General features: G+C 35.6%; 3 protein-coding genes across 12 annotated transcripts in view; 2 read left to right on the forward strand and 1 right to left on the reverse strand.

The window, feature by feature from the left end:
• Positions 1–94: 94 nt before the first annotated feature.
• Positions 95–5,560, forward strand: LOC124212519 (luc7-like protein 3). Of its 3 annotated transcripts, none has more exons than XM_046612633.1 (8): positions 95–406; positions 1,067–1,315; positions 1,555–1,761; positions 1,984–2,145; positions 2,262–2,431; positions 2,548–2,639; positions 2,769–2,884; positions 5,143–5,560. In XM_046612633.1, the coding sequence occupies exons 1-7, from the start codon at positions 302–304 to the stop codon at positions 2,840–2,842; spliced, it is 1,059 nt and encodes a 352-aa protein (XP_046468589.1). In that variant the 5' UTR covers positions 95–301; the 3' UTR covers positions 2,843–2,884; positions 5,143–5,560. The 3 variants fall into 3 exon arrangements, with proteins under 3 accessions (XP_046468589.1, XP_046468590.1, XP_046468587.1); XM_046612634.1 differs by having other exon boundaries at positions 2,769–2,860; XM_046612631.1 differs by having other exon boundaries at positions 2,769–2,838.
• Positions 5,561–5,677: 117 nt separating this feature from the next.
• LOC124212518 (cell growth regulator with RING finger domain protein 1) overlaps positions 5,678–17,994 on the reverse strand; it is a 62,138-nt gene continuing 49,821 nt past the window's right edge. For 5 of the 8 annotated variants that reach the window (XM_046612627.2, XM_069133390.1, XM_046612626.2 and 2 more), the window contains exons 4-7: positions 15,388–15,559; positions 14,073–14,214; positions 13,865–13,972; positions 5,678–13,037 (exon numbers count right to left, since the gene is read on the reverse strand). In XM_046612627.2, the coding sequence (XP_046468583.1) occupies positions 12,579–13,037; positions 13,865–13,972; positions 14,073–14,214; positions 15,388–15,559 (881 nt within the window). In that variant the 3' untranslated portion in view covers positions 5,678–12,578. The remainder of the gene's footprint in view (positions 13,038–13,864; positions 13,973–14,072; positions 14,215–15,387; positions 15,560–17,994) is intronic. The other 3 variants (XR_011176340.1, XM_046612630.2, XM_046612629.2) reach the window with 3 other exon arrangements.
• LOC124212297 (uncharacterized) lies at positions 6,019–9,435 on the forward strand. The gene is made up of 6 exons (XM_046612188.2): positions 6,019–6,030; positions 6,148–6,181; positions 6,223–6,366; positions 6,853–7,064; positions 7,153–7,485; positions 7,585–9,435. Exons 1-6 carry the CDS (start codon positions 6,019–6,021, stop codon positions 7,927–7,929), a joined length of 1,080 nt encoding a protein of 359 aa, XP_046468144.1. The 3' UTR covers positions 7,930–9,435.

The following is a 17,994-nucleotide window of genomic DNA, read 5'->3' on the forward strand; positions in this document are numbered from 1 at the left end:
TAGTCTGCTAAAAATCCACAAGATGACGTTATGGCAGATGATCTGAGACGGCGAATACGGATCCGACTCTACTTCCTCTTTTTTAAGGTATATAGTCATTGACCAAGGATAATAAATTGTGGCATTGTGTACTGTTGTTAAAATAATTTCTACAGTTGGTTTAAGTGCCCTGAATTCTTAGTTACCTTTGTTCTAGCAGTTTGCTTTATGTTGTTCACAGTTTCGGGAACAATGTATGTCCCAATCGTGTAGAACAAACGTCTTAATACAAGAAACAGTGAACTAAACAAAAAGACAGAATATGGCTGCTGCCGCTGCCGCCGCTCTGCTCGATGAGCTCATGGGAAGAAATCGAAATGTTCTTCCTAACGAGAAGCCTAAAGAACTTAATTGGGAGGATCCGGAGGTACGTTGAACTATTATTTTTTATCATTGTTCACTAAACATCATTAATCATGTTCCTGCTGATTGCCAATTCCACGGGGGACTGTCCAGGTCCAATGTTACCACACCACTTTTGATTGTGGCTATCAATTTGAATTATAAGAATAGATAATGTTCTCTAATTTAGACTGTGATTTAGACGAAACAGACAAAAAAGGTCCTTATACCGTTTAACCATTATTTTAAATTCTGCTGTTTCATTACAACAGATGACTTCAGCTGCACCCTATGTGCATTCATTTGCCAAAAAATGACTGCCTGTGTTTTGATTTTTTCCTGATATTGAAAAATAAAAAGTTTGCTTCTTGTAGCTAATGAATTCCATCCATTGTTCCTGTTCTTCTATGAAAATTTAATTTATCAAGCTATATTACGTAAGAATTATACGTGCCATTGCTTTATTTGAAATTTTAATCTGTATCCTATTCTGGACTTCTACGGAACTTGAATTCATTTGAAAAACCATTTCAGCATGGCACTTGACTAAATATGTATTTCTTTGCGTTTACAGAAAACTCACTATCTGTTATTTACAATATCGTGTTTAGCATAAAACTCTTTTTACTTTATATTATAAAATTCAAATGATTAGTAATGTTGAAATGTTATTGATATGTTTCAGTTCTGCAAGTTATATCTGGTGAAGTTTTGTCCTCACGATCTTTTTGTGAATACACGAGCTGATCTCGGTGCATGTTCTCGTGTACACGACGATGAAGCAAGAGAATTGTTTGAAAAAGCAGCTTATTCATACAGGAAACAACAATATGAGGATGAATTCATCAGATTCTGTCAAAGTATGCTTAACGAAGTTGAGCGCAAAATCATAAAAGGAAAACAGCGGCTCGCATTAATTGGCAGAACTGAAGCGGTATCAAAGTTATCAAATATAGTTGGCTAAGAGATATCTGTTACCTGTGAAATTGTTCAATTCATCTGATTCTTATTGTGATTGTTCACACTTGTCTATTGATTTAATCTGTTAGGCAAATTTGAGATAGTAAAAAAAAAATCAGTATGAAATTACATAAGACTGTGCATATGAAAAACAAGAAGTTCTTTTTATAAGTGATGCTGCTAACGTCTGTGCTAATCAAAGTTTATTCACAGCCTACATTGACTCCAGCCCAAACACAACGAAATGAAGATCAAATTGCACTTCTCACAGAAAAGATTAATAAATTGGTAGAAGAAGCTGAGCAGAGCGGAATTCAGGGAAACGTTGAACAAGCTCAGGGACTCATGCGCCTTTGCGATCAACTGAAAGAAGAACGGGAGACTTTACGTAAATCTAATGATAATAGCCATTATAATCAAGTAAGAGGACATTTAGTATTTAATATTATCATATTCTGTATTTGGGTTCTATTATACTGTACGAACTATTTTTTGGTTTATATATATTAAACTTCAAGCAGATTCGAATACGAATCCCATTGTCCAAGTAAACAAATTAACGTTATTCAAAGACTTGAAAGTCTTGTTGCAAACGCGTTTTCAGTTTGTGATGGTTGTTAAATACTTTTGCTTCTACTTCAGACTGCGGAGCTAGCAGCAGCACAGGAAAAGCAAATGGAGGTGTGTGATGTATGTGGTGCATTCCTTATTGTTGGCGATGCTCAACAAAGAATTGACGATCACCTTATGGGAAAACAGCATGTTGGGTATGCACGATTAAAAAGTGCTCTACAGGAGATAATGGTACATTGTATATCCTTACGTTTTAATTGAGCTGGGTAGAAAATGCGTTATATTTGACGCAATTAAACTACTTATTCGGAAAATGTTATGGTTCTCTTGTTTCTCGCCATTTACAGAGTAAACGCGAAAAGGCACGAGACGAAAAAGAGCAGAAGAGGGATGAAGAAAGGAAACAAAGAGCACGTATGAATGAAGAAAATGACAGAAGAAGGCAAGACAGGGAGAGGGACAAACGTCGTCGACGAACTGATGACGATAAAAGTAGACACGGTTCTGGTAATTATAGGTAAGATAGTTATTATAAAAAGTTTAATACTTGCTTCATTATTTCTCAGGGAAAAGCCAACTTTCAAAATTTGGATCCCATGTTTTCTAAACGAATGTTCTAATATGTGATTTCAGAAATTCAGGGCAACGTAGTAGAAGTAGATCCGCAGACAAGCACGAACGCCACAGAGATGAAGACAATCATCGTCGTCACAATAGGGACAGAGGTAATTGCTGAGAGCATCTGTGTCTACTGTAAACAAATCTTCGTTTATTTCTTCATATTCGAGGCTAAAATATCATGTTACTTGTGTAGATTATTCATGCATTACTAACTCAGAATTACTTCTAATCAGGGAGCCGTGATCATCGCAGTTCTAGTCACCACAGTCGACGACGACATCGTTCAAGAAGTCGAAGTCACAAGTAACTACTTTCCTCTTGATTGGTTAGTGAGTCAGAAGTAAGCCAGGTATGCACTAAATAATAAATTCTTAACAACACAATTATTATACAGGTTCATACCAGGTGAGTTTCATTAAGTCATACAATTTGTATGTTATTAATATGTGATAAATTATCGATTCACAGTAAGTATCGTTCACTGCACAGGTATCAATCATGTGAAAGATGGATATTGTTTGTATTTCGGAAGTTAAACAATTGTAAAACGAACTAGACTGTAAGGAAATTGTGAATATATTATCAAAAAAAAAAAAAAAATAGCCTATGCCACTTCGTGTTTTTATTGTGATAAATTCTTTTTAATTTTTTTTTTTTTTTCAATTTTTATTTGCTACTCTCTTTTTATACCATTACAGACATTCGTGTTTCCATTTAATAAGCTGAATTAAAAACCTTCAGTGCGCAACGAGACAAATATTTGTCAATCATGAAATCCATGAAAGCGAATGTCCCGATGTATCCCGTCTGTATTCATTTCTCAACAGTACGATTTTGGGTTTTTTAGTACTCATTTAGGATTGAATTAGTGAAAACAATATTGAGTATTTTAAGTGGGATCATTTCAAATTCATGCTGTTCAATGCTTCTGTATCGCGCTGAATAGAACTTGCATGTCAGATTCTAAAATGTGAATGTAATACAAAACACTTGCTAAAGCTGGAGAAATTTTAATTCTATCCGACTCACTAACGACTGACAATGTACAGCTCAATTCGCCGTCTTGGATCTTAAAGTCGCATCACAGCAGCAAACATACCGTTTAAACTATTATGTTTCCACATGCATGTTCCACATTCTGATTCATGACCCTAAAGTGTATTACCGTGTGATGAAGAACAGAGACTGCCCGTTGCAATTTTGTGATATGTTGATGATTTGAGCAGAGCATACTCTCATCCATCGCGATTGCTACGCAAAAGTTTACGAATGGTTGCTTTTGATATTCATTTGTTTTTTTATTTCCACATTTTCCAGATAGTATGTTGTATTTTTCTTTTTTTCCAACGGCTTGTGAGGTGGCAAAGAAGAAGAATTGTCATTCAGACTTTTAACTTGGCTAGTACTTTCTTTACAAACGGATTCCTTTTCTAACACATTGCATAAGATTTCGTATCTACTACTTGAGTTCTGCGGATACTTTATAAAATCTAAAATATGTAAAATTATTAATTGAATATCAATAGTGTTAAAATCGACAAAAGATGTTTGAAATTACTTGAGAATAATTGCTGGGATATCATTCAAGATATCCCTGAGAATTATAAGTGCTTGTTGAAATCTGATTTGAGAGAAGGTAAAAATTTTCATGAATTGCTATTTAATTAACGTTTAGTACTCCAATTTTTTTCTTCAAGTTAATTTCAGTGTAATGAGTGATGAAAGTGATTTAACCAGGTATCTAAAGCAGACAAACTGCGGAAACGTTATAAATTTGAGACTAATTATTCAATTATTTTACTGTGAGAAAATGAAATTATTTAGATAACTCGTTAATATTAAAAAAAAAAACGCACATGAAAGAGTTGAGAAGACTGATTGAATGGTTTTCATGTTGATTGTCACGTCATTCAAATTTACTGAACTTATTTGTTTATATCTTTTTAGTTTAAAAGATCAAGTGTACACACACACACACACCCCTTTATTTTTGGCCCAAACGCTAATGAATTTCTATAAATAATAGTAGACGTAAAATTAACGATCTAACCATTCATTTTCTGGATAAGTAAAAAAATGCCGGTGATGTAGTGAAAGGTTTGCTGTAAATTCCTAGTTGTTATTTATGTATATTTAAGTTGGTTTACTGCTCTATTGACCATGCAAAGCATGTGTAATCCGTGTCTCATCAGTTTTGTATTTAACCATTCTGTGCTAACAAACAATTCAGTGGTATTGATATATTGATGGTAAAAATAACTACAATTCTCCAAATATTTACACTGAAGGTTTTCATACTAAGTGCGCGCGTTACGATTGTTAAGAAGTATGTTTCTTTCATATTATGTAAAGTCTGGTGTGCATATAGAAAATGGAAAACTGATTGCAACTGCTACAGCAGTAAGATTCTGCGATTGTAGGAGCGTACTCGTTGACTGCCTTATATGCGAAGATTCATGTGACTGGTGGTACCAATCATACGTGAATTGTCACTGGTAATCAGTAATTTTTCGAACTCATGAATAATTTACATTGTGACTCGTTTTTTCTTTAAAAACTTTCTTTCTTACACCTTACAATATTGAATCAATAATTATCTATTTTCAGAATGAAGATACAACACGAAGATGCGTACATCACAGGCTGTAAATTCGTTCATGCTGCTTAATATAATTTTGAGGTAAAAATTTTGCATAATCTATAATTTAAGATTTCAATTAATATAAATTTTGTACAAATGCCAGCAACACGAGGGCTTCTAAAGTTACAACGTTAATGAACAGTTTCTTCCACCATAAAATTCATTTTGATATTATCCGTCTGGGAATTCGTCAACTATACTGTTACTCCAATTGAACAGACTCTTGTTGATATATAAATGTTTATATAGAACAATTGTTAGTTTAAATTACTGTTGCATAAAAAAATTTAAACAAAAACAATTTATCGAGTTCAATGATCTATCAGTTCAATTGTAATGCTTAAATCGACTGTTGTCTTAAATAAATACACAATATTATACAAATGTTTTCAGTTATTCTCATGTTCTAATCATCGCAGCTTGTACTGTGCAGCCTAGTTGTACGAAGAACGACAATATATGGGATAATTGTATGCTGGTACCCAAGAAAGTTGTCTAGGGTCTGCAAAGTCACACGCAATTTTTGTGCCCGTTTATTTCGATCAGTGAATACATTCTTGGACATCATATGCTCAAATAAATTTCAATTGCATCGTGCGTTGTATACTTAGTACTGACTTGCTTCCGTTTCTAATGCCACGTACTCAACATAAAGAAGCTATCATGTTTGAAAGATCATGGAATTAGTAGTATACGCCTAAATTAATAAAAACCGGCACAGCAATACATACGTTGGGTGGTCTATCGTAAGGCGTAACTAAACCAAAAAGTTGAACAAACGGCCGCAAAGCTAAGGTTACCAGTTCAGAGACAAAAATTTTGGCTGCGCGTATACATGAGACATGGAGCCTAGAGTAATTCAGAGAGACGAAGATAAATCATAAAATGTCCGATATAAAACTTGTTATTGCATTATTGTGCAAAGATCTCCGGCAAGCCGTTGAGGCGACGCTTAAACCTGAGCATTTCAGATTATCAAAGTTCAACGAGAATACAGACAATACTGTAAGCTTGCTTTAAATCGCTATTTGAAATTAATTTTTGAGGTTATGTTAGGTTTTCTATCGTTAATGCGGCCATCACTTTTCATTCTTTATTTTATCAGGTTATTGAACTATGGAAAATTTTGTACCAATTGAGTTCTTGCGCTGCAAAAGAAATTCCTGGAAATATTTTATTGAATGATTATGGTAGGCAAATTGTCGTATTAATTATTTATATTATGATAATTGATAATCATTGGTCATGAATGAGCCACCTGAATATTTTTATAGAACTACTGAAACGCGGTAATTTTTAAGCCACGGGCAACAAACATGCAACAATCAAGAATCCGTGATTACAGTTGGGGCTAGCATTTCCGTCACCACTCTGAGTAGTTCCAAATAAAACCACTAGGTTTAGTTCTTTGTCCAAATACCGGGAAAGATGTTTATTATTGACTAAAAAATTTTACTATTTGCTTTTTGAAAATGAAATACATGGAATCATCAATAACTCTCCGTTTCGATATCTGTGCCATAACATTTTGTTTCATTGCTTGTTCCATCAACGATATTATATTGTTAATAGCTAAGAATTGATAAATAATTATCTATGTAAAGTTCAACAGAAAATTTCGACCTAGCAAATAGATTTTTAACGGCACATACGTATTGATTGTTATTAAATTGCAGATGATGTTACCTTTGTAAAATTATACTTTGCTTACCTCCAATATCCTGTTCCCGAGTTCTATACATTGTCATTAGATCAAGGAAGTAGCCGTGAATTGTTAATAGCTTTTGCTTGGCTTCTTGCTACTCAAAATGCTCTAACTGTAGCAATTGATAAAAAAATTGCGAGTAGTATTTTGGCAAAGGAATTCACTGACAATCATATACGAAAGGTAAATACACACACTAATTAAATACAAAATGAGATTTACAATTCACCATGTTTGAAAATCGAAACATAATCAAATTCATTCATTTTAGACAGTGAATATCACTAACTGGGAAAAAACATTATCGACAAAGGCTCAGTTAAATAGGATAATTTATGTATGTGGGCAGATAAACTACAACATTAGAGCAATTTTAGAATTGGTGAATGAAAATCTGAAGCTCACTACAAAAGCGCATGCAGCTAGTATAAATGTGTGCAGTTTGCCACATTTGAGCGTTTCTGAAATGGCAATTACAAAGAGGCTTGCTTTGAACAAATCTGATAGCGACCAACACCGCATTCAACAGTTACACGAACTTGCATCTGTACTAGACACTCATGTTAAATGGGAAACAAAGCGACACATATTTTTTGATTGGATGGTAAATAATCAGCATGGGCTTACTTTGATACAATTTGAAGAGCATAAATTATAGTTGTAGAAAAATTGATCAAATATTCATCAAGACATTGTGTTACAGGTCACAGTAATAGAGGAGCAGAAAAAGTCTCAAATCGAGACTCCAAACTGTAAGAAATCTGATATTGAGTTGTCAAAATTTGTGTGCCTCTTACGCCACATAGTAAAAAAAAATATTCACAATCTGAAGCATGAGGATAAAATTTCGTCAGATTTGTCCTATAGATCGGATTGTGTTTCACGACTACTGAGAATGCAATCCGAACACACCGAAGCAGAAACCTGGCTTTCGGGTGTAAAGCTACAACTGGAAAGCGAAGAGGCCATGACAAAAAAGCAAATGGACAGATTGGTTATCGAACTCAAGAAAATGCTGAAATTAATACCTCATTGCGTGCAAATCTAACTTCAGTGTTATATGTTGGCCGAAAATTATGGATGCGGATTTTTTGTTTTATTACAACTCATAAAATTAGTTATCCAGAAAATGTTTAGCAAGTCTGATAAATGCACCCCAACATAAAGATAATAATAATTTAATATTACCATTAAACTTTAATAAAAAAGACTGTCACTTATGAATAGGTCTTTTTACTTCGAAATAAAAGAAACTCAGTAGTCGCAGACTATTATTGAATTGTTTGATATGACGTCGATAAAAGACCTGATTTGTCCGATCACTCGACGAGTCAATAATTTTTTCCATCATGAAAGAGAACCATGATGCAATCATCAATCACAGTAAACAGTTATGTGAGATATTATATACATATGAATTAAATCAGAAGTTGAATTCAGTAGCATATTTAACCTCAGAAGGTCTATCATTTAGCTATTCAGAGTACATCCATATAAGTATAGCAAAAATTGGGAAATGCCTCTTGGTCACCGTTTATAATTAATCATCATTGGTATTAAAAGTCGTGTGTGTCCAAGAATGATTCATCCGTTCTTAAACAAACGAATTTGACTACCGAAGAACTAAAGAGCATGAGTACATCGGTATGTATTAAAACATACGTTAGCATTCGTCACAGGATAGTACAGTTAGTTTAATGGGTAATCTGAATTTCAGGCATGATTCATACCTCATTGCAATTATGAGCAGTTTTAACTTCGTATGTCAGTATAGGTTGTCAGATTTCACGAATACACCGGTGGGTACGTTGAATGTATGTTAACGTAGGCACAAACAGATATAGTGTTCAGTATAATCGTTAAACCAACTATCCAAAATTAATGCCGGGATTGCACACAGATTTCTAATTTAATTTCTTTCCATTTTGAGGAACTTTTCAACGTACAAGTAACGAAAATTAAGCGGGATATCCGAATTTCCAGATACCAAACGTGTACACAATACGATTATCAAAGAAATTTACCATTTATAATAGTGTCTGAATTATTCGATTCATAGGATGAAAATAGTTTATACCAGATACTATCCTGAGAGAGTATTTAAAGCCGTTAATTTCTGTACACTTTAAAGTAGTGATATTAATTTTTCTCGCAATCTCATCTTTCACATCGTCTTTGCCAAGTGAATATACCTGAAAAATTTTTACAATGTATAGTACAAGGTCAGGAAATGTACTACAATATCATGTAGGGCTCGCATAGAAATATTTAATTCAGAGTATCATAAGACACGTTTCAGAGGGGATCATGAAGCTAAGACACTTAAAGTCATCATGACTCAAAAATTTTGATTAACAGAAAAGTGTGCGTGAAAAAACCAATTACAAGGTCAGATTTTCAGGTAAAAAAACAGTTTCAAACTTAGTTGGGTTAGTTCAACTGAATTAAAAATATTCACTATGGGATCAATAATAGAGACGGTTTTGTGCATTGTGTTACCTTTCGTTGCTGTAATTCTCTATCTAGCAAAAGTAGCTTCAAGTGTTATTCAAAACTCGAATAAGCAAAAATTAGATTTAATCCTTGCCATTCGATCAGGCCCAATGGTTTATAATCTCTTTTCCAGTCATTTGCATCTTTGAGAGACTTTTCTGCAAGCGGTGCACGAATGATACGCATGTAACACTGTTTATTCAATAAATTATGTACAAGTCCTGACGTACTGGTAGAGCATTATTCCTCATCACTGGAATATTATTACCTATTACATAAATTAATTACAGTAATTATTAATAATTATATTATTCTACTCAATAAAATACAGTAATTTCACAGATCTTAATAGTATTCATGTATTTTATATACAAATTCGCACTTTCGGCATGTACTATGGTTTTATTACTACGTTTTTTTTTTTTTTTTTTTTTAGATTTTTCGTTTATTTTTTATTCATATTTCTTTAATAGATACTATATTTATGTGCATATGTATATATATACATATATAAAGTATGCATACAGTATACACACATATATAGTATATTGACATTAGGGCTGTTAATAAAACGTCAAGTTATGTTACAAAATAAATTATCGAAATCATATTACATTGTAGTTGTCCTATAGTGCCCTTCACCTAAGCACTAAACAATTAAGCACAGCTTCTCGTAGGAGAGCAATCATCCATAGTTACGTAGATATTATCGGAATTATCACAGTCTGTGTATTTACAACTTAATATCTAGTGAGTGATCTCTGTAATCTTGTCTTGAGTATCGCAAATTATTGCGCTACTTTATAAGAACAAAGAAGAGATAAGAAATATACGTTATCATATCATGTAGTGATGCATAGTCTAACTGTCGTTTGAAAAATAAATTTCTTTTGCTACTATCCAAACTAGAAATCGATCCACATCGGTAATATACCTAAAGTATAATATGCATAAAGCGGACGAAAATGTACGTTACTTAATTGTGTTCCAGTACGGTACTACAAGTATGTGATACGTAAAAAAAATATTCATGCAAAATTAGAATATACTCTTATACGAAGAAAAATACTCAACGGCAGGTGCAAAGGAGCACTATACATGTAATCGAATGGTTAAATGGACCGAATTTCAACCTGTTTCATACTCATAAATTAAATACCTATACTTTTTATCATTTATGTATATCTGTCTCAAAAGAGTCTCTGTTTTGGGCATCTCTGTACATGCAGGGCGTAGCGAGACCTTTGTTAGCCTGTACATGTTTCATCCCTAATTGTACCACAGTTTGGATACGAATTGAATAGTAAACATTGAATCATATTTTTGGTACGATCCGTGCTAGACTCTATTTGTTATTGAGGGATACATTTAATAGTAATACAAGACCTTTTCAAGACCGTTATGGTTGATTCAATTTCAATTCATAGACTACAGACTTGGTGCGTCGGAGGCTGCATCGTCGAACGTAAAGAAAATCAAAATGTGTCATACCAGATGTTTCGAAATTTTGCCTGCTGTATCTAGGATCAAGTGTGGTGGGTAGGGGAAATGCTGCTGCTCTGTGACAAGCGTGCATTGCTCAATGTATATCTTTCTCGAAATTTCAGTGTGAATCATTATTATTCACTAATATTTACAAATTATCAGGATTCTTTTCATTACAATTGTATTATTAAGGACTTGACCGTGGCATCGTCGCTTTAAATACGAACAAGCAGGGGATTGCTTTGAATTCAATCAAACTTGTTTTTTAATATTCCATTGCATAATTGGTAATACCATTTCAGCGAATCCTTGATATATATATCTATTGCGTTGTCAGTTTTCTTATTCCAATAGTAGAGTCTTATCTCTGTGGTCACACCCTGCAAGTAAAGCTATTTTTTTAGCTCATTTGTCAGCAGGAGTAAATTGGCTCACACCGATACTGTATTTGAACGATCGAATGGCCCCGAAACACGTCACGAACGTCAAACCAATCACACAAAAGGTCCACTGACGCCCGTTCCTTGGAATAAAAATATTATTTCTAGCACAAAGCAATGCTTATCTATCAGCACTGCAAAAATTGGTATTTTTTTTTTTTTGTCAAAACTCACTAAAATTTAACGCAAACATAAAAAAGTCTCAATGTGGAATATACAAATACAAACATGCACAAGTGCCTCTTATAGACACTGTCAAGGTGACTTGTACCGGAAACGATTTGATCACGGACCATTTTCATTTATTTTTTTTTTCTCAAAGCGCATGGAAAATTGGGATTCTCATTGAAAAACAAAAATAGTCAAAGTATGTTTATAATAATAGTAGTAATAATAACGATAAATTAGAAAAGAAGTCGAGCCGGAGTGATTTCATCTTTGATCTACGAATACGTTGGTGACGATCAAGCAAAATAGATAATATACCCGCATACGTATTTCTTCCTCCTTCGATATTAGACGATCCGGTTACTGAAGTTTTGATCGCGCCTGCCTTTTAACCGCGTACAGCTCTGGATAAAAAAAATTCCACTTGTTCATCGCGTCACGTGACCTCACGAAACGAAGGCTAAACGATGACATCGAACCTCGCAACGCGTAGAGCAAACGAAACGCATATTAAATTTTTCTAAATGATAACGATGAAATAATATCTTTTACAATTACTATACACGATGTGTGGTCAGATCGTAATAGGCATAGTATATAAGGTACGATTATACAAAACTTGTAGCCCGTTTCTGACACGAGTTTAGAAAACGTTGAAAATAATTGGCAGTATAAAAATATTCGATACATCAATCGTCTCGATAAAAAAAAAATTGACCGAAACTTTTTCGTACGTAGGTGAAAACAAAGACCCTATAGAAACTTACGTGAACTGTGAAATTTTTTTTCACGGTCTCCCTGTTTCCTTTTTCTTTTTTTGTTTCTCGTCCAGTACGAATAACTTTCACAATTTTCGAATCAACGGGAAATGCCGGATATTTCGATACCGCGAACCAAGCGCATACAAATAGCAAATTGTCAACGTAAAAACCGTCCAGACGACACTCGGGTAAGTATGAACCTGATCGATCGTGTTGCACGAACATAATAATTTCCGCGTATCAGACAAGGAGGAGAAGGAAAAGGAGAAGGAGAAGGACAAAAAGGAACAGGGAGACGAATATTCCAACGGTATTCATAGTCGTTGAATAATAATCTCCTCGATTTTCGTTCACCGTGCGAAGCCTAGAAAATCCGTAAGTCTGTCGTTCCAGTCGTGCAGCCAGTGAGAGGCGCCAGGCGCCTGTTGTCTGTGCTTGTAAGGATTCATCTCCTTTTCCGCCGGCATGTACTCCTCGCCTCGTATGCAGAAGTAGCTCTTTATCGGACTCCTGCACATCGGGCACCTCTCGAGCTTACCGAAACACGAGGCGCATATGCACGTGTGCCTGCAAGGCAATAAAGCCCGCGACAACGGGAAGTATTGGCAGACAACGCAGAGCTGTTCGCCAGCCGAATTCCACAGAGAACTTTCCGCCGTGTCTCCCGGTCCGGAAGTCACCATCGCTCCTCCTCGAGCGTTTCCACTTGTGTTGTTACACGGCTCGGCCAAAGCCAAAGCCGGTCCCAGGCCTGTCGATGACACATCCTCTTCGTAGCTCGTCGGGTTACCCGTCGCCAGGTAGAGTTGCTGAAATAAAGCGAGGCGTTTTGCTTAAGGATCCGTCGGGCGTTTATCGGTACAATTATCGAGAAATCGTGACGAAACGGTGACAATAATAATAATAATAAAGAAAATACACGTAGTAATGGGTTCAACAAACGCGACTGGAGTTGAATGATTTCATTGCAACGACGAGTCATATTCCATCGACGCATATATGATTGTAGAAGGTAAATCAAGCCTCGAAAACCACAGGTTCAAACACTTACGTCTGATGCATCCCTGATGATAATTTGTTTCAAAAATTCGCAGGGTAGAATTCAAATATTTTCTGGATAATTTCATTTAGTTGGTAGTGATTTAAATTAGCTGTGCAATGAAACCGTAAAAATACATGTCCCATCCAATTCTCCAGTAAAGAGTAGTTGAATACAAGGGTACCGTTAAATGCAATATTGATCGGCATGTGGTTACATGCAGATAGCATTCAATAAACAGAAGTGATATTCGGTTCAATTGCAATTTAGAATCAACATTAATATACGGCATGTACATAAATGTGTTGACGAGTCATTCAAACGTACTTCATACTTTTTCCTCTCAATAGTACATGAAGCTTTAATTATTGTAAAAAGTAAAAAAGAAGCCGCATTTCTTGGTGACAAATCAAATAAACTTTTAGGGTTGACGCCAACAACTTTTGGTCCAAAAATATTTTTCAAAAAAGTTGTATGCTTGCGACATTGCCGGATAAAAGAGAAATACGTAGAGAAAAATGCCAAGAATTCTCGAGTTATCCTAATTTTTTTTTTTTTTTGCTTGACAGGTTACATTAGTCAAAAATCGCGACTCACCTTGAGGCACGATAACTGCCCGTTAGCCTGTTTGAGATACTGAGCCAAGATAGAAGTCGGCAACGTACAAACACTGTCCTTAATGTGAACCACGTTGACGAGAGCGACCTGAAATGAAATTTTCTTAGCTTCAGAAATACCGCAGGCATAATATTATAAACTGATCGGATTTTCAAAAAAGAATAATCGAAGACTCTTGAAGGCTTACCGTCTCGTCGGGGTGTAGATCTCTCGTATCTATACGCGTCAAGAATATCACAAGAGGATAGCAGAGGCGAGGTGGCGTTCCCAGTTCCAATTCCGGCGCCGGAAGTGACAGTCTTAAGGTTTGCTCCCCGTGAGGCTGTCTACTGTGTCGTAGGGTTAAGGAAAAATTACCATGACAATATTTTCTCTGAATCAATTATTTTACATCACTCTGTCTCTCATCGGTTGTGCCGATCTTTTTCACCTATCCTTTTTTGAACGGATTAATTCTTCCAGTTAACCGTAAGGAAAGTTGCTGTCGAAGAAATGAAAGCTCATAAGATTATTCACCTTGTGAGAAGAAGGTAGTAAGATTCTGCGTTCTAGATTTACCGTTAACAAAAATACCTCAAAACTTGCAAAAATTTCAGAAGTTTCTACGACCGTTATGAAATCTCAGAGACGTTTTTAGCCGAAAGATTGAGCATGATCTTTAAGTAGGGTGATATTCTGAGAAAATGTTTCATTATATGAAAGACGTGTCCTCTTAAAATGGAGATACGAGTCACGTATAGAGAGTGTCTTCGACGAACATTAATAATTGCTTATTATATCTGTATATATATATATACGTAGGTAAAAAGGAAACTTGTACGGAACGAACGTATCTCTCCGTATACGAGAGGATGATTCGGTGAATAAAAGTAGGTCAAGGATGAGGAATACCAAATTGAGAAAGTGACCGGCGTCGGAAGTCTGGCGTATGTATGTATGCATGTATGTATGTATGTATTTATGTACGTATGTATGTACATATCGCGTATGCCATTTGCACGGATCATTACAACCTTACACATAGCGGCATTCGGCTAACGGGTTTACAGGTACCTAATCGTTGGATTGAGAAGAAAAAAAAGCTATTCGCAGCGATATGATAAATTCACCTATTAAAATTTTAGCACACACGAGAATATCACGCGAATGAAAGTACGAAGTCGAAAAAAGGAATTGGAACAAGTATTATCTTGGATCGAAGTAATTTTATTCAGTGTCTTTACAAGGAATGAGACGATAATGCTATGGTGTTAAAAGAAAAGTGAATTTTATATCGCGACTTCAACTTCACCGAATATTTTAACCGAGTCGCGGTGATACGTTGGAATATAAAAATTGACTTTCCCTTTGGATGGATTAATTACTTTCGCTGGATCTCGCACGCAGACTGTATAATCCTCGCTCGCGTGACGATCCTCATCGTTTATATTATCACCGATTTACACTCGGCAGGACACGTTATCGTTTACATATACACGGAGAGATTAAAACGAAAAGGATACGCTTGCGGTGGAGTTTGATACTGAGCATGACCTTGAAGGAGTGTTCCCTTCAAGGATGCATCCCTGAGCGCGTTCCAAGGTCTCCAAAGTGCGAGATGCAGCTCTCGTATACTGACACCCCAAATCGCCTGCAACGAGTACTCCACTTGGCTGGATACTTCGCACTCGACTTCTGAAACAGAGGAGAGAGCATATTTTTTAGTTACACAGGACTAAAGTTATTCCAGACTTTATTTATTTATTTATTTATTTTTTTTTTCAAACGAAAATGAGTTTATACCCAAATTTCGCCCCCTGTCAGAGACCGAAATAAAATATCAACGATGCGGAGAAATCCGGTTCAATCTGATAAACTGTCGTGAGAATACTTTGCTCGGCTTTTAAAAATCTCAATTACGATACAGCGCATGCGTGTAATAAATTTGTCACACAGAAAACCTGTCCAATAATAAAAATCCCAACGATATTGTTATTATTATTATTATTTCAACAATTTTTATTATTCCATACATTATCCTCCCCCGAGGTATCGTGGATGGAATCTGGGTTCGTTTTACAGCCGTTTTCAAATGCTATTCCCGTGTATCGCAGGACCATGAAAAAGGATTTATAACGAACGACTGTGTTTGAAAATTCTCCGTTATAGCCTGCGGTGGTCCTACCGTATAGGAAAAACAGTTGAACCTTAGTTAGCATTCATGAGATTAATGCAAGTCGTTGGGTGAGTGGGTACTAACTTTGGTGAATTGGAGTTAATTGCCTTAATTGCCTGGCGAGACGTTGAGTTTTTCTTTATATATTTTTTTTTTTAACCGTAAATTCCAGGCCGTTGCACAGCGACTGGGAATATTTAATTGTTATTGCTGCATTCTTTATAAGAATGATGATGTGACAAACGATTTACGGCGACAGGACAATGCGCGACGACCCTCCGAAGCCTTTAAATTGCAAAACTGCGCAGAGTGCGGCGATTATGACGGTGACCGGTTTATCCGGATTGCTGGTGAGTGGTTAATAAACTGCAGTTCGTAGCAGGAATACCGCGCTGCATATATCGGACTTTTCCTCAAATAAATTGATTATACGCAACGGGGTCTTACGGAATGGAAGGCCTTGTGTAACCGCCGCGGCATCATTTAGTGGCTTGGTATAATATCAAATTGCGCAACTTGGCACAGTTCTCGAGATTTTCTTTAAGGACGTTAACGCAGCGCGATGCCGGAACGTTACGCCAACAACGGAGAAGCGTGCAGCTCGATATTCGAGCACCAACCAAATTGTCGACCGATCGCAGATGTAACGATTTAAAGGACGACTAAAGTCGGTAACCGTTAATGCGAAAGTAAAATAAAAAACCGTTCTCAATTCGTGCGTATCAATTTTTCATTCACGTGCAGAATCGTTAATGGGGGTATTGCATTGATGTCGCAGAAAATGTAATTTCGAAATCACACGAAAGTTTGATTCAACTATATTACAAACATAGTTGGCATACTCGGCGATTACACGAAAATAGGCTTCCGCGCAAAAATAATAATCAGATTTAAACGCCGACCGGATTCGAGATCGAGCATTGCCATGACCTTTCGTTTGGCAGACGGATTTACATATTGTCACGTGTGGTATACTAATTAACCACTAATCGGTAAATTTTGCCATATGCATATACATGCGGTGGTTAAAAGGTGCTCCGGTTATTTGACTGGGTTAAGAAGCCTTAACACGCATCGAATGGAAAAATGTTCAATCTTGACTGCGAAACGCTGCTTGCTTCACAAATGGTGGATTTTTTTTTTTTTTGCAACTACATAAAAGTTTTTTTCCTCCAGCAAGTCCTTGAAACCAGAGACAAAATTCCACAGTAACTATCGAATAGGTACCAGAAGTAGGTTTGAAATGAAGAAAATATTTTATTCATGTACTTGATAGTTTTCTCAGCTAAGACTTACAAGGATGTTTGGCCCCCTATTTTTTTTTTTTTTTTTTTTGAAAACATATTTGACTAGAAAATAGACTCGTACGATGAACAAGATATGTGACATTTGTCATGAATTGAACAGATTTTCTTTGCTCTATATCCAAACACATGAATATATGCGAAAAATTGAAATCGTGAAACCGGTAGCGGACGTTTCCTATCAACATTTCACGTTGCAGGAAAACAAAAAGGATTTGAACGTTTATATAGGAGATTTAGTCAATACACAATCGATTTTCAAAAGCTGATGACTTTTTCGATTCATAGACTTGTCTCTTGGTAATTTACAGAATGTGTGAGAAGTTAATTTTAAGATAAATAAATTCATACAAAATTAAGACAAATTGAAAGTATTGATATAATTATAAGCCTCGATTTCAATATGATCAGCAACGGAGTAAGATTGTCCGAAAATCTGAATTCGTATATCCGATCTAGGAAATGACCAGTATCGCATTTATCTTAAACTAACGATCGCTTTATGCTTTCGGGATACTTTTTTCTATTCTCTACACTGATCTCCGTCTTTATAGTACACGTGTTTTATGGGAAACCAGTATGAACGATAAAAAAAAACTTACGCCACTTGACATTTTATGAATGTAATTCAAATGAAATCGACGAGGAAG

The sequence above is a fragment of the Neodiprion pinetum genome, chromosome 2 (assembly GCF_021155775.2).
Source record: "Neodiprion pinetum isolate iyNeoPine1 chromosome 2, iyNeoPine1.2, whole genome shotgun sequence".
NCBI lineage: Eukaryota > Metazoa > Arthropoda > Insecta > Hymenoptera > Diprionidae > Neodiprion > Neodiprion pinetum.

Excerpts from the sequence above, each read along its gene's own strand:
- LOC124212519 (XM_046612631.1), top strand. The coding sequence starts at position 302 with ATGGCTGCTGCCGCTGCCGCCGCTCTGCTCGATGAGCTCATGGGAAGA. Across the intron at positions 407-1,066 it reads TTAATTGGGAGGATCCGGAG|TTCTGCAAGTTATATCTGGT; the intron begins GTACGTTGAACT and ends GATATGTTTCAG. Across the intron at positions 2,640-2,768 it reads TCGTCACAATAGGGACAGAG|GGAGCCGTGATCATCGCAGT; the intron begins GTAATTGCTGAG and ends ACTTCTAATCAG.
- LOC124212297 (XM_046612188.2), top strand. Across the intron at positions 6,367-6,852 it reads TATTTTATTGAATGATTATG|ATGATGTTACCTTTGTAAAA; the intron begins GTAGGCAAATTG and ends ATTAAATTGCAG. Across the intron at positions 7,065-7,152 it reads CTGACAATCATATACGAAAG|ACAGTGAATATCACTAACTG; the intron begins GTAAATACACAC and ends CATTCATTTTAG.